Genomic DNA, 16,597 nt, shown 5'->3' with positions numbered 1-16,597 from the left:
TAAAGCAACAATACCTGCAAAGAATCCTACAGAAGTCCGTGGTGCAAAATAAGAAAGTGAATGCAGATCCCAGGATTAGTCTGTTAATTATTGGTACTTCCTTTTTTTTTTTTTTTTAGTAAGAAATTCCTTCACAACTTTGATCATTGTTAGGAGAGCCTCCAAAGTCAACCCAGCTGAAGGCAGGCAAACTTGTAGAACAAGAATGCCATAGCTTAGTGTCTAGTATTCATTGTATGTCTATCAACAGCTTGCAGGATAGCTGCCCTCTTTTAAAGTCTTGTAAATACTTGTCCTCTCAAGAAGTTTTATATCACAGGAAATTATAAAGGGCTGTCTCAGTACAGTAGTGGCTGACAGACGGCTGAACCTAATTAATGCACTAGAACAGTGTGAGTGTCTAAATATTTTCAAAAAGGAGACAGTTACATTTTCCATAGTAAAAATTCCAATTTCTGCTTAAATGCTAAAATGTAACTAGAAATAAATAAAAAAATAAAATAGCATACTCCTCATCTAAGCCAGAGAAAAACGATGTGGTTTCTATAACACAAGGATAAGAAATCTACTAATGGTTTTACAGCACTTAGCTACAATGGTATTTCTTTTCAGAATTCATCTGGTTTTCTTCAATTCTCACAATAAAAATAAAACCAAAAAGCTATGAAGCTTGTTGCTCAGTTTCAAAAGAAGAAACGATATGCACAGCTGAAGTTCCCTGAATATGATCTGACTGTTTGATAATTATGTGAAGTACCAAGCAACTTCTATTTTCAATCCTTAACTTCTAAGAGCACTGCAGTAGTCATTAAAATATATATATATATTCTTTATTTAAAGGGGATAGTTAACCCACAAAGATGTAAGAACTCATTACTTACACTGCATTTAATCTTGCTTAGTTTAATCTGCCAGCCACAGTAACTTTTTTTTTTCCTTGTAATTTTGAATTACAAAAATCCAAAATCTCTCCCTAAGGTCTTCAGTCCCTCACGAAGTGACTCAGCCTTGCCTCGGTTACAGGTCAAATCGGGCTTATTACACTTCCCCTTAGAAGAGAGGCATTTAGAGCACCCACCACTCTTCCTGCGTTTCTGTGAACTCTTGGCTTTTCAGAATGCTTTCTGAGGAACTAAAAAACGATATACAGCATAGGAGTTCCTTAACACAGTACACAGGTAGAATAAAATATTAATCTCACTTGAGATAATCTCTGCTATGCCCAGAAAGTTCACATTCAGTCTAAATTAAAAGGTCTCATTTTCAGTTCACGCTCAGTTGTGTTTTTTCTATTATAATGAATTTGGGTAAGGTCAAAACCAAATGGAGTTGCAGGGAGGGATAAAATAGGTTTGATTCTGAAAGCATATTTAAGTTGAAGGGTAAAGACCCTTTTTTCTTGTTTCACAGAATCTTGCGTCCTCATCATGCACAAGTGGGATGTGCTGGCATCTGCCACAGCACCCCTTGGCCAATAGGTTGCATCCTCTCCATGCTGACAGTAGTCAGGAGGAATGGAGCACAACTGCACCTGCTCCTTTGCAGACTGGAGGCACCCAAAAGGCACTCCCAGGTTCCAGAGCAGGAAAGAATGACTGGATCCAACTATTCAGGCACAGCTGAAGAGCTCCACACGTGCACAGAGATGCAACTCTTTAGGCAGAAATATTTCTAAAGACCTGCCACTAAATTATAATCATATAGAAGTATACATAAGGTATAAAGTTCACCTTTGTGCAAATGGAAATTGCAAGGCTTGGACATTCAAGAAATTCTAAAGAGAAAAGTAATCAAGTTGCCCTGAAATGAGAAAAGCAGATGAAGTGATTCTTTTTTTGTACTGTATATCTGCAACCAAGTCTGTGCCTCTGATCTTAGTTAAGTGTGAATGAGAAAGAACTTTTGAGATATTTTTGAAGGCTCAGTTGTACTTTTGAACAATATTGATTTTTTTTTATCTGAGAAATGAGAAATAATGCTTTATTTGTATAAAATGAAGTGAAATGTATCAAATACCACACACGATGGAAGAAAGGCTCTATGATATCTCATAAAACTTTAATACAGTTGCCATATTTCATTTGTCTTTTCTACCTCCATAGAAAGGGAAGAGTCACACTGCTGAGGAAATTGGCATATTTCACACTGCCATTTGGCGCAAAGCTATTGGTTTGAAGATGGTAACTAGTGTTATTAAGTTACCCGTGGCAAATCAAATGTTCTCAATTACACGCATGAATATTTTTCCAGCCTGTTATTAAAGTATCCTTCAAAATTAGCCTTGAGGTTAAATGCAAGAACTACATATTACTTTCTCAAAACTGTATTAAAAGTTTTTTTTTAAAAAAAAACAACAAACACTACAACAGTATTTTAAAATTCTTGCATGACTTTAAATGTTTCCAAAGTTTACCCTAAGAATGGTTACAAAGTCTCCTAAAATCTACTTCATATACCTTACATGCTCCTGTTAGTGTTTCACCTTTAGAAATTTCACTCCAGTGTAACACTGTAGTGCCTGAACACTACTCAGTTGAAAACCACTGCTCCCGCCAAGCTCCATCTTCGAGACACCGTTTTTCACGTGAAACAACACAAGCTGAAAGTTAGCTTTAAGGCAACACTACCCAGAACTGAATACATAGTAACATTTCTTAACTTTTCAAATTGAGCTTTTTCACCTTCGTTATTTTCACCTCTCAAAGAATATTTCTTTGAAGTCACTGCACTTGGAATATAACGCAAGTTGGGATGAATTTTGTTCCCTTTTAAGTTAATGTAATGGAAACCATCATATCTTGACAAAATTAAGCCATGCTTCAACTACTCTTACTTGGAAACTGACTCAAAGGTAGAAATAAAGTGTATTATTGAATACTGAGAAACAGTAAGAGAATTTATGCAATCATCCACAGCACGGAAAGGTTCTTCTGACAAGCAAAACTATTTGCTAGTTACTGATGTGCAGGTGACAAAAACCCCCACCTCACAAAACATGCTACCTGAAGCCTTCCTTGAAAAGACATGTTCAATCTAATGAAAACTGGAAGAGATGAGAGCATCCTTGCAGTCTATTGCAACCAAAGCAGGAATCAATTACCGGTGCGTGCACAAGGCAGAAGAATGCCTTCTTTACGACAATTAAAAGATACATTATGGAAGGGGAAAAAAGCAAGTATGTTTGAAAGTGAAAGGAAATCTCCAGAAGTTTGCAAAGCACATCAGAAAGGCAAAGGAGAGGAAACAAAGCTTTGTTTGAAATGGCAGCCTTAAAGATGTTTGGGAAAGAAGGGTATAATTTCTATCAGCATGTAATAAAATATTGTTCATCAACAAAAATTTGTTAAAACACATAGAACTGCTAAATAAAGGTAAGTGGTCATGACACAATGCCAAAAATGCAGCATGAGAAGAGAAGTGGCTCAGACTTCCATCTTTGCATGGTGATTTGCAAAACATTTCTTCTTAGAAGTCATTTTCACTTGGGTTGTAGAGAGAATGAGGAGCACAAATACCAAGTGCATCCAGCTTTGTGCTAGAAACAAAAGACATTCAGTCTCTTGGTCCCTACATAAGATCAGAAAGATGTATCCATTCATCTCTTCATACTGTTTGCCCTGATCACTTAAAATGATGTACAGTAAGAAAATAAGGGAAAAAAACAAAAACAAAACAAAAAAAAACCTTTCCAATCTAAGCAAATCCTGAAATTCAACATTTGGAAGCAGAATAAGAACGTTTAATTCAGCCCTGATCAGCAGCCTTGGCATAATGGGCCAAGGCCAATGGGCCCCTCACCCATCCTGAATGCACTGATTTTCCCAGTCAGCTCACCTGACACACATCCAGTAAATGCATTTCAAAAATGCATCTTTAGCTCTTGGTTGCTGGAATTCTGCAAGGCAAATCCACTGAAGCAAGCCAAAATGGATTCATCGTGGGAAGGACAGCACAGAGCACTTTAGAAATACTTGCAGATAATGGAAAACATTTTCAAGTAAGTCATGTTGTTTCTCAGAGACTTTCCACTAATGGAAATGAAAATTATAAAAGCCTGCTTGTAAACTTCAGAGTGAGATCATGAAGTATCTAAATTGCTGCAGTATTGTGGCACACCTGTTTCAATTAAAGCAATTAGCTTTAAGCATGGGACATTCCTGCTGTCACTGTATCAGCCAGCAGAGTGGCTGCACTTGTATTCTCAAATGCCTACTAACTAGAATGTAATAAGAACATTTTCATCATTTATGCACCTTCCACTGCTAATTGCTAAGTTGTTTGCGAGAACAAATACTTGCTCTATCTGTATAAAATTAGGCCTCTTATCTTCATCATTTTTCTAAGTTCAGTGAAGTCAGGAGTTCAACACAGCAATTTTCCTACAAATTGGATGGGATGAACTTTGGCTCAATCTTTTTCTCCAAAGCAACTCTAATGACCTTCCTTGCAGTGACAAAGGGGAACACAGAGCCATGTAACATCCTGATGTCTGTTCTACAGCACAGACCTGACTTAGACCTCAACTAGAGAGGTGCCTGACCATCAAACCTGACAAAGCTGACGTTACGCCCCAAGAGCTGTTTCTAGATCCCTCTGCAGACCTCACTGAGCTCTGAAGAGTGATTTGGCCTTATCTTCTGTTTTAGGCCTCTCTGTGTGATCCATGCTTTGAATATGAAATACTGTGTATGTATCAGCACTGCATTATCCTCTGCTAGAGCCTTGTCCATTCACAGCTGATTACCTTCTGTTACCCAACTGAGGCAAAACTGCGCTTAGAGCCGCTTCCTGGAGAGCAAGTTAAACCATTTGTACATTTTAGCAGAACATAATTAAATAACTCAGAATGGCTGTAGATAGTAACAAATAATGAAGACAAAAATATAACAATGAAGTATGAAGAAGTACGAAGTAATACATTACTAATTTTTTTTTTCCCCAGAAACAACTTCTAAAGGCTACAAGAAAATCTGTACAAGCTGCACCAAGTTTGTATCAACTGATGTTATAACTACTACAAATCATGACCACAACCAAGAATTGTCCTATTATTTAATTCTTTACCCTTGCCAGTGTTTCTTCCGTCATCTACCAGGATCTCTCTAGATGTGCCTATCTTGACTTCCTCCACTGTTTTCTGGATTTATGGTCACATTTAAACTCTCTTCATTTAAATTCAATGTCTCTGCTTTTTCCTCTGCCTTCTGTTGTTTTTTTCTCTGCCACATTTGATTCCACTGTCACTCCACTTTCTCTCAAATTCCTATTTTTTATTTTTTTGCAAGTAAGAAATTGAGAATGGAAAACCTGCTCTGCAGATATTAGCTTAAAAGGAAACAATTGTATGAAATCCAGTGCCTTTAGTCCTATCACAAGAGAAAGTATCCCCAGAAAATGGTGCACGTAACAACTACTGCAACATAACAGAAAGCATTGACCTTGCAAACAGCAACGTTTTCAGCAGATTGATGTGCTCCTTGCATTTGCAATGTACCACATGCATTGAATTAACCACAGATGACATCCCAACAGCTCCTAAAATGCAGATTATGATTGCCATAGGAAGCCTGTCTGGTAGAACTCTCTCAGAGCAGTCAAAGCCCTAATTGGTTCAGGTTTTTAAGGCTACATTTCCTTTGCCCCAAGACAGCAGAGAATCCAGTGAGGATTCCTACGACCCCAAAAATCAAGCAGCTTGATTTTTGTCTGTTTTTGCAGTCTTATTACTTTTTTTTTAAAAATGCATCTCACTTAGTGTTCATTCAGAAATTAGAAAAACAATAGGAAATGGTCTCTATTAAACGTATGTCTTCAAGCTGCTGCTACTACCAGGCTGTAGTAAACCATCTCCTCTAGTTCCAGTCCTTTTCTTTTGTCCTTTTCTGACAAAAGTGATGGTCACCAACCAAACAGAACAAACCAGACAAACAAAAAGTATCTACAGCGTAATCTCTATATAATCTCTAATCAGCTTTGGACAAACACTTTATATTTTTGTACCAGCCTTTTGAACAGTATTCATAGCAACAAAAGAAGTTCATTAGAGAAATAAAGAAGTAAATGACATAGAAAATAGTTACATAAATTCATAGCTTCATAAAATGAGCAATGACAAGACAGTGAGTTAGAAACCAAGCTAAATTAAACAATTTCTAGTATGTTCAGCAACAACCTCAAAAGAAAGAAGATTTCTGTATAATAAACCTACCTTAGCTTCCCCTCTACTGCCTTAAGACAAGAATTCTAGATACAGCTATCAAACCAACCGTTTTTATTTCTGCTCATTACATAGAAAGAAATTAAGTTAGTTGTACGAGTGTGAGTCTGACTTGGCACATTTCACCAACAATACTGCAAAAACAACTGCAATGGTCAAATACTGGTTAAGGTTACTTGAGATTCAAAAGACATTTTTCCTGCAAGCTTATCTCCTTAGTACAGTGCATGCAATTATGTTTTCAGGTTACAGAAGATGAATTCTCAACTTATTACTGATCCTGAAATGGGACCCAATTGGAAAGTTCTCTGGGTATCAACACTGAGTCCTCCTCTAGTGGATAGCCATTAAAGAAATGTTTAATCTCTTTACTGCTATCTTTGACCAAATGGACCACTTTCTGGGAATAAATCACTTTCAATTTCTGTATTTACAGGTTCTTGCAAAAGGATTTTTAAAATCATACCCACAAACTCTGCTTCGTTGTCATTGACATACATTCTCATTGTTGGATAGTAACAGGGTAACTATAGTTATGTTAACTGGAAGCAATGTGTGTCACTGCTAGCTTTAGCACTGGAAGCAAACTACTTCCATACCTTATTAGAAGTGTACAGAATATGAAAACGAATCCTTCTTGAACCATTACTGAAACCAAATTAAACCCTATCCCATTACAGTCAGAGAATCAAATGTAGTCACTGAAGGAGATAGGACCAGACTAAACAATTACCAAGCATCGTGCTTTTTACACAATCGAGCCCCTCTTTGTTTTACAAAATCTATATAACCAAGTTTTTACATTTCTCTTCAATATTCTGAACAACTACCAGCATTTTCTTTGTACATACATTTAAGACTCCTGAATATTCTAGAGTTTAACAAGCCAACCTATGCCACATTATTACATCTAATCATATTTGCCACAGATGTGAAATAACATCTAATCATATTTGGCACAGATGTGAAATAACATACAGTCTTACATTTCCTCCTCTGAAGCATATACTGACCATCCATCATCTTCCATTTATTGCAGATTACTTCTGTAACTACACAAACATAAGAACAAAAAAAATTCATAGCTGACAAAAGCAGCAGCCCTTCACATCTCTACTATACAGCTACTCGTACACACCGTAGCAACATGCACCTTCTGAATATACCCACAGCCTACTTTGCCTTGCAGTTGCCTAAATACATCTACTGACGAAGAAAACGAAGCACACGATAAACCCAAACCGCTAAAGTTAAGATAAAGGGAATGACTGCCAATTACATCAACAACCATGTCTCAGAGCAACTTTACATTAATATTTAGTTAAGATAAAAGCATACCTTCAAAACACACCATCTCATTATCCCCATTTACCATGCTTTGCTTCAACTCACCAGCTGTTCCTGGAACACCAAAACCTTTCATATTAAACAGAAGAAGAACAGGTGCTTCAGGGTCACACCCAATGTGTTCCACCTGCTACAGCCACAGGACAAGGCTAGAGCAAGTCCAAACTAAGCTTCCTCTCAATATATGCTGCATGGCTCTCAGTTGCTTCATGTCCACTGCTGGTCTCCACAAATCCTGTCCTTTTGGGAGCACTATTTAACAGTGTGGAAATAGCCTTATTGTATCTGTGAAACAGAGGAACTGAGAGTCCTTGCTGGTTGGTTACGCGAGGCTAAATAGTAGCAACATTTGGTTGCAGAGCATGCATCTGAGTTCTAACTCTTGCACTCCTCTGCCATGGCAAGTGACTCAAGTAAGGTTTTGGAACACTGGCAATTCCACAGAAGTCATGTTATGGACTCCAGAGGCCACAGTCCTGTGGTATCTGATTCATTTAGGGGTATCTGAATTGACTGATTAGGACTAAAACAAAACGGAACAAAATGAAGTGCTTATTATGACATTAAAATTCAGTGAACAAGCCTTTAAAATTACACTAAGAATAGAACTATGCATTCAGGACTTTGTTTAAAAAAAAAAAAAAGTTTGGACGTTTATCTAAACAATCCTACCCCTTCTTCAACAAAGACTTAGACCATAACTACATAACTATTATTTACCCAATTCTGGATTATTTCAGGCAAACACTTCTTTGCTGTAAGTTTGTTAAAACATTACTCTTATCACTACAGTAAACAAAATGGTGTTGCTTTGGGGAAAATATGTACATTTTGACCATTTCAATTTTACAATCGTCATATGTGATGTAATTGTGATGAGAGATAAAAGTAGAATTTTGTTTTATAATACCTTAAATATGGTTAGCACTCAATGCTATTCCTAGGGAAAAAAAGACTAGCTTTTCATTTAAGTCTCTGAAATGTTAAATTCAACGAGACTGCTGTCACAGAGTACAGTTCTGCTTTTTTAGGATGTCAAGGCATCATTTAAATTTGCACACAGCCTCTTCTTTATTGATAATATCATACACGTCATCCATAATGAACAGTATGGATGTGACAGCATGCAGGAGTACAAAATTTACAGCATACATGATCTACTTGCAAAATACAACACAGGAATATGGATTGCCATTTTAATGAATTCTATAAACTTCTTCAGTGTTGAAATACATACACTGAGGGTTTGCCAATGAAAGAGCACTGTTTCTAAGCTCTTGCAGAAAATCAAATGACAATAATTTGGCAAGAGTGCTGTAAGAAAATTAAAATGAAACTGTCCTGAGTGTACCCCATAAGCAGCAAACACTTCTCTTTCCAAACCGATCAATGTACATTCTGCCTTAAATCTTCACAGAAAATATTTTTCCTCCAATTTAATTATTACAGTCTCTGTTTCGTGCATTCAAGTCCAAATTAGATTTGTCATCCTCTAAAATGGTTAATCTTGAATAGGGAACAGAACTGATAAGGGACACAAACAAATCTGGAAGTTTTCCTGATAAGATTACAGAGTTATAAAAATAGAATGCAAGTATGAAAACCTTAAGAAGTTTTGATTAAAAATCACTGGCAAAAAAACTTTGATTTCCTGACATGCACTGAAGGTGGAATTGTCCTTACATTCCTACAGGGAAGAAACTTACAGCAGCAACTGAGATTCAGTGAAATGCTCCATTAGCAGACATCTTGTGAGAAAGTAGAAGAATGGGGCATTATTCAGTTTTATGCATTTTTACAATTTTTTAGATAATATTTAACATCCTTTCCAAGCAAGACTTTTCTATTATTTGATTCAATCTTTATTACATTTTTGTTCACATAGGCCTACTTTTTAAAATTGCTATTTAAATAAGTCATATTTGAAATTTGAAATGGAAATTATCTTTAAGCATTAAAAAATATGATTAAGTTGCTAAAAGTGATGTTCTGAAGGGACCCATAACACCTTTGTGTGGTTTATCTGGTTTACTCAAAGGCCTGCTTGACCTGCTTGGATGTAAACACAAGATTAACCAAAGTCATTACATTTATTTCATTTATTTCAGTTTCCTTGAACAAATCCGAATATTTTAAGAATAATGACTATCAGTATTTTTCAGAGAGAACTTTTTTCCTGTATTGTTGCCATTACTATTTTTAAAGTCAGGTCCAAAATCGTAAACACATTAGAAGCCAGCTGCTTTTTAGAAGCTCAGCAAAACTGAAGGGTGTTTTAGGTGGGTGTAAGCTTGCTTTTATGTTGTTATTTACATTTGTCACCGGCTGTGGATTTTTCATACCTGCACTTGAGCATACGCTCTTGGCTACTTTTACGTGCTTAGTAGCCATAGTTGATTTGAACCTGGTTTGCTACTGCAAACACTTAAGAAGTGGGAACAAAACCTTAGAAAAGGAACAAAACCTTAGAAAAAAATACTTACACAAAGGATTTTATACTGAATACTGCATGTTTACCAATTTCCCATTATGTTTCATATTTTCAAAAAGAAGCCAATCAATATCAGAAGATAAACAATATGAACAACAAAACAGCTAATTAAAAGCAGATTTTTGTCCCTCATGCACATTGTTGCTTAAGAAAGAGAGACTAACTATGCTGATTTCTGAATTATAAATCCTAAAAATCCAAGGAAACGCCTACTTCAGGTACTGTTTGTTTTCTTCTTCTGTGCCCTACCATTTAGCATGAAATTGCTTCAAGCATTTGTATTTGACCTTCCCTTCCTCCCCACTCCACTCCACTCAGGCACTACTTAAGATGGGAACTTTTATTTTCCATTCTCAAATGGCTTTCAATTATTCTTGTTCAATTCATTCCAGGCACAGTATTTTTTCACTTCAGCTATTTGAATTGTAAATGTTTCGCGAATAAATGAAAGTTATGAATAAATAGATGGGTGCACTATATGAAAAACTTTAACAAATACACTGTTAAATTTCTTAAAAGTTTAAGTTATAAAAACCATTCGACACATTTTTCTATTTTTTAAAGGCTTCCAGAATTCTATTTTCCATTAGAAAATAAATAACACTATTTCAATCATATCTCTAGTCTGAGATGTAAAAAACAAAACAACAACATTTCACTGAATGTAATTTCAATGAAGTAAAAGAAAAAAATAAGAGTTGGTTATTTTTCTGAGTTATCATTCTACCTGTACAGTGGACAATAACTAATAGTTATTGTAAGTAACATTCAGCATTTTCATTGTTTGGAAGAAAGTGTAATGATATCAATGTCAAGAGAAAATACTACTACTTCATTACATTTTGACAGGAAAATAGCTTGCTTTGTTCAGCAGACTGAACACATACACATCCCCACACAGAGAAAGCTGAGGTGCAGAGCAGCAGAGTACATCAAGGAGCAAATTGATCACAGAATTAGGAGGGTTGTCAGGAACCCCTAGAGATCACCGAGCCTGACCCCAAAACGAGACTCTGCACTGCTGATCACAACCTCCTGAATCTCATCCCTCTGAACTGTATGGGTATTCTCATACAAAGACTGGAATGCACTAGAGAGCAGACAAATCAAAACCACTGAGAATGTGAACTGGACAGAAGCTGCAGTACACTTTGGCAGAATGACAAGATAGCCACAAAAGTCTCTTAGCTGAATAGTGTGGGTTTTAAGAAGTTTTGCTAGATAACAGAATAAGATGAAGAGCCTCAGACATAAGAACGCATCTCCTCATTACTTCCAAATTCCTTACTCCAAACTCATGTGCAAAACCAGGAAACTGCTACAGCGTGTTTCATGACAGCAGAAAGACAAGCAATAAACGTGTACAGGACCGATGGACTTCAGAGGAAGCAAATATTTTCTTATAAGCTGAAGGAATTAAGAAATACGGGCATCTATTAAGACAATATAGAGCAATTATTTTTTCAGCTACAAAAACCTGCCAGATTCAGCAACTCACTGGAAGTAGGCATCCCAGTAGGTGCATAAGTACAAAATAAGTGATTTGACAAATATATTGCATTTCAACCTCATAGCCTTAGATGAACTGCCCCTAGAAATTAAGCAGATGCAACAGCAGTTTTGAAAATCCTTCTCTTTTGTTAAAGAATACTTTTAGGTACAAACACAAATATGTGCACATCATGCTTACTATATACAAAGGACTACCTAAAATGCCAACACACAACCAATGACATACTACCAATTTATTACATATTTTATTTTGCTTGCCTTTTTTTTTTTTTTGTCTCTTGACTTTGACATTGCATTTATCAGTAATAACATTGAAATATTGCTGTATGTTTGTGTTTAAAATATTTTAAAGCTACCAAAAATTGAAGCAATTTCTAGTCCTTGAGAAAAACAAAATTCAAATATTTATTTTCACTGGCTAGATTCCCTTGCAGAATTCCTGTTGTGTAAATACTGTCGTAGAAACAGCTGGAGGCACAGAAATGCACACTGAATATAGAAGAAGTGCAAAACAGCAGAGCTCAGTGGTGACATTCATCTTCACAAGTATGGGGATGAGCGATAACTCAAATGTAGCACAGCCATTAGCAAGTTATCCTGTCAGTACCTCTCACTACAAGTGCAGACAGATGTCATCAAGGATCAGGCATTACGGATGTTTTATCTTCACTAGGTACAGCATGTTCAATGGTATTTGCTTCAAGAAGTTCATCTTGACTAGAGTTTCCTTCTGAATACTGACAAGTAACAAGACTGTCTCACCTACCTTCCACTCAAAACAATTTTCAGATTCAAGGTTGGCTAGACCTCAGACAATCCACCCAAAGCAACTTGTACCCCATGGTTCATGGTCAGTCCTTCATGACATAACTGATCTCTTTTCACTGTTGTAAGAAAAGTTTGGTGCTGTGGTAAAGCTGCAAGGGAGAACTCAACATATGGAGGCTGTAGGTGGAAGATGAGGATTGTGTAGAGCAGCACATGAAAAAATAACAGAGATAAATGATGGAAGCATAGAAGGCCACCATGCCCACTGCTGGCTGAGCCCACAGCCATTTGTTTCCCTGCCAATGCCAACATGTGGAACTAGCTGCAAGCAGCTGGGAAACTTGCCATATCTCTATGGTGCTCCGATGTATTTGCTCAGCATTATTTCATGTGAATATCTAGGATCTGACTGCCTTTATTCAACAAAAGCAAAATTTAGACTACGTCCCTAGGTCACACACAGTTATATACTGGAACATATAGGCATATTTAGAAATGCTATCATATGTGCATTTTTGCTTATGGATACTACTTTTTTTCTTTAAGAAAAGGTTGCAGCACTGCAAGTGGAGTCCAGATAGAAAAATCCTTATCAAGGTCCAAAGATTAGTAAAATAAATACTATTATCAAATTAGTATCAAATACTAATTCATTTTACAAGAAGCTCTGAGTATCAATCAAGGCAGTCCTCAATTCATTTATCTGCCACCGTTTTAATACGAAACATCTAGGAAAGTCACTTTGCCTCTTCCTTGTATTTTCATCTCCATGGTAAGCATAGTTGCATGGCTTCCAATGCTAATATCACTAGATTGTTTCACTTGATAATTAATATTCTAATAGGTTACTTTGATGTTATGAAATGAAACAAAATATTAGGTACCTCGACAAAAAAACTGCCATGACATTTGAAGTACTCCTTTAAAATGGTGACATAAAACAGTAAACTAAATTCTTGAGCTACTGCAGTCAAGCCTTCAGATTTCGATTTCTCGATTTCTCATTCATATCTGTTAATTCAAAAGTATTACCTCTTATTTTTTTCCTGTGGAAACTACAAGCAATACAAATAGCACAATAACACTATTTGATAGAGCAAATTCTCAGCTACAAAACACTATTTTTCAACATAGTCACCACTATTAGCTACGTATTTTTGCCTTCTGTGAGCAGGATCCTGTGTGCTGTACTCAGAAAAATCTGCACCAGCGGAGGTGATCCACTGCTATTGTTGCCACTGCTGAAACACCCCATGCACTGCCTCCCTGTGCTCACATACACTGATTGGTCTCCATAAACATTCGGCAAGTGCCAATGAATGTCAATGGATGCAACTTTTTCAACATGAAAGAATTCAGTTCCACACCTTTGCTTCATAAACACTACTGTGTCAGATGGCATTGTCTCAGACAACACAATGTAATGAGATACTGGTGGGAAGGTTCAAACCTCTACTGCCGTACCACCAACATCTCCCTATGACATTGAGGGCTGACATAATAAAAGAGGAAGCATTACTTTCAGAGCAGCACTTGTAAAATTAGGATGAAATATCATCCTGACTAATAGAAGAGCTGAAAAAAAAAAAAACAACAAACAAACAAAAACTGAATTCCCTGATGGAAGCAAATCAAATGAGCCAAACCTCTGGCATCTGGCTACGTATCTTTCATTTCTCCTTTGAGAGCCCAGCTTTGCAGTCCCTGTTTTGATTTAAGCAATGCAGAGCCTTCTGAAGAAAATGGGAGCTGTGAACACATAGTATTTCTGTGAATGGAGAAACACAACTGGGAAGAGCGAACAGAAAAACCTGGAGCCAGAAGCTCCCGATTCTGTTTTGGGCCTGCCATTAGTTTCCATGTGACATTCATCAATCATTTACTTTCTTCATCATTTTTTCTACCTGTAAACAGAAGGATAACACATTCTCATCCACCAAGGAAGTGACAAAATATGTGCTAGCAGTTTTGAGGCACACAGATAATGTGACAAACCATTGGAAACATAAAGAAATGAATATTTCTGTGTAAGGTCTACGGGGATTTTCTGTACTGTACAATAAAGCTGGGTACTAAGCTGAGACTGAAAGAGGACAATCAAATTTTAACTATTAACACATCATGCTCTTAGGCAATTAAAATTCTATCCAGGACAGCTGTGCATGTAGGACAGAATAGGACTGCTCATATGATGATCATTCTGTCATTTCCTAATTTCTTGGTACTAGACTTCCCACTCTTCAAAGAAGTTGAATAGTTCAAAGCAAAACCAGGCACAATGCGCAACACTTGCAATTGAAGGGCATTTTTAAGGAAAAGTGACCTAAAACTGTGTTGAGGTGCTAAGGGCAGCCTCCTCAGAACTAACGTTGGCATAACTTGTTGGGGAGAACTAAAAACAGTCACTGGAAATATCCAAGGGAAAAAGAAAGGAAAAATTGGCTGGGACAAGCCATATTAACAGAGAACGTACCAAATACACACCCAGCTTTATAAGAAAAAAACAACGGTGCCGAACTCCCCACTGGGATACACGAAGGCACCACGTGTGCTCCGGAGAGCCGCACCGTCCACCAGACACCTCAATACACAACTATCTGCACCATCACGGATAAGGTTGCACAGCCCGTGAAGCTAAACCCTCCTTCACAGAGAGCCCAGACAAAACAAACCCAAAGCCAAGCTCAAGCCCTTTCCCGCTACGCCTGCCCACCACCGCTTGCCGAACAGCAGCTCGTTCCTCCATCTCCACGTCCTCCTTCGCCCCCAGCCACAAGATGGTGGCCGCAGCGGGGCGACCTCGTGCCCCTCCATCTCGCAGCCCGCCCCGCACTGACCTGTAGGCCGCATCGCACCGCGCCGTGCTCGCTGCTCCCTCCTTCCCTCACCGGGTATATCGCTCTCCCAGTGCACTGCCCCTATGCCGCGGTCGACCGCTACCGGTCCGGAAGCGTGGGGCCGCCCCCGGCTCCTCCCGGCCGCAGTGCTCCACCGCTCCGGTCCCTACACCGCCCTCGGTGGGGGGAAGAGCTGCGGGCCGGAACCAGGTGGGACCGCGAAGGGTTAGCCTCTTGTGATGCCTCCCTTCCGGAGGCAAGCACGGAGAGCCCCCAGCCTTCAAGTTGGTTGGACTCGAGGAGAAAAGAGGCGGGAACCGAACCCTCCCGTGTCCTCGGGGCTTTAGTGCGGGGTTCTGCCGTCCCGAGGAGCCCTCGTCAGCCTGTGAAAAGTGCCCCGAGGATGGAGAAGTCCTCTCCTCGGGAAGGTGCTCTGGCACAGCATGGTTATCATCTCTTTTGAATTATGCCTGTGTTAACTTATTGAAATTTGAAGATGAAAACTGTAAAAAGTGAGACAAAGCAGCATGTTGGAGAGCTTGCCCTTAGATTCAGTCAGGAGCCATTGATGAGTGCGGCACCTTTCAAGTCCAAAGCAAAGGCTGAGCCCACCTCTGGAGAAGCATTTCCCTGTACAGTGGGATTATCAGATAGGTGATGGTACCTTCTGGAAGGACATAGTCATTTTTTAAAGAAAGCAAAACCTCTGACTGCGCTTCACATGTGGATATGTGGCTCTCATCCACCTGAACCTCCCTGCATTCCCCAGACCCACCAGAACTATAATGCCCCATGGCTGATTTCAGTGATGTTGTTTGGCAAAGATTTTCAGGATCTTCGAAGGTGAAGTTGCTCAGTATTGGATTCAGGACTGTGGGTGGACAAAATACAGAAGATAAATGCTCTGTATCACCTGAACTGAAGGAAAGGCAGCAGAATGAATTCAAGCAATATAAATGAAAGGAACATTCACATCCATGGGCAGTCTTTATAGATGCCTCAGCACAGCAAAGCCTTCATGGTTTGCAATCAACCATGAACCACAGATCTACGGAAGGTTGGACTTAGGTGAAAGAACTACTTCAAAGATTTTGTGTGCAGCTGTGAGAATCCACCCAAAGTATTTGCAAAACTGAACCACTGTGAGCTATGCCAATTTCTGCCATCACTCAGGTAGGAATTTGATTTTATTTGATTGAGCTGTGTTTTTGTTGTTGTTGTTGTCGTTGATTCAGTTTTTGCTAATGAGTGTGTGCTCTGGCCTGGCTTGGCCTGCCACACAGAGGAAATCACTATATACACACGCATGAGGAAAACCCAGATATCAGTCTTGTCAGTCTAGATGTGCTTTAGGATGAGCCTGGAATACATCCCATTGTTATTTTCTGGTCATTTTTCACCTTTGCTTTCATGTACTTAAGCGCT

General features: G+C 38.4%; 1 protein-coding gene across 2 annotated transcripts in view; it reads right to left on the bottom strand.

The window, feature by feature from the left end:
* The window catches only part of BANK1 (B cell scaffold protein with ankyrin repeats 1), a 130,574-nt gene extending 115,239 nt beyond the window's left edge, over window positions 1-15,335 (bottom strand). The window contains exon 1 of one of the 2 annotated variants that reach the window (XM_010710042.3): window positions 15,173-15,335. In XM_010710042.3, coding sequence (XP_010708344.1) covers window positions 15,173-15,185 — 13 coding nt within the window. In that variant the 5' untranslated portion in view covers window positions 15,186-15,335. The remainder of the gene's footprint in view (window positions 1-15,172) is intronic. The other variant, XM_010710041.3, reaches the window with a different exon arrangement.
* Window positions 15,336-16,597: the final 1,262 nt, after the last annotated feature.

This window comes from Meleagris gallopavo, chromosome 4 (genome assembly GCF_000146605.3).
Source record: "Meleagris gallopavo isolate NT-WF06-2002-E0010 breed Aviagen turkey brand Nicholas breeding stock chromosome 4, Turkey_5.1, whole genome shotgun sequence".
NCBI classification, from domain to species: domain Eukaryota; kingdom Metazoa; phylum Chordata; class Aves; order Galliformes; family Phasianidae; genus Meleagris; species Meleagris gallopavo.
Note: the sequence above shows the minus strand (reverse complement) of the source record. Positions and strands in the feature narration are given on the sequence as shown.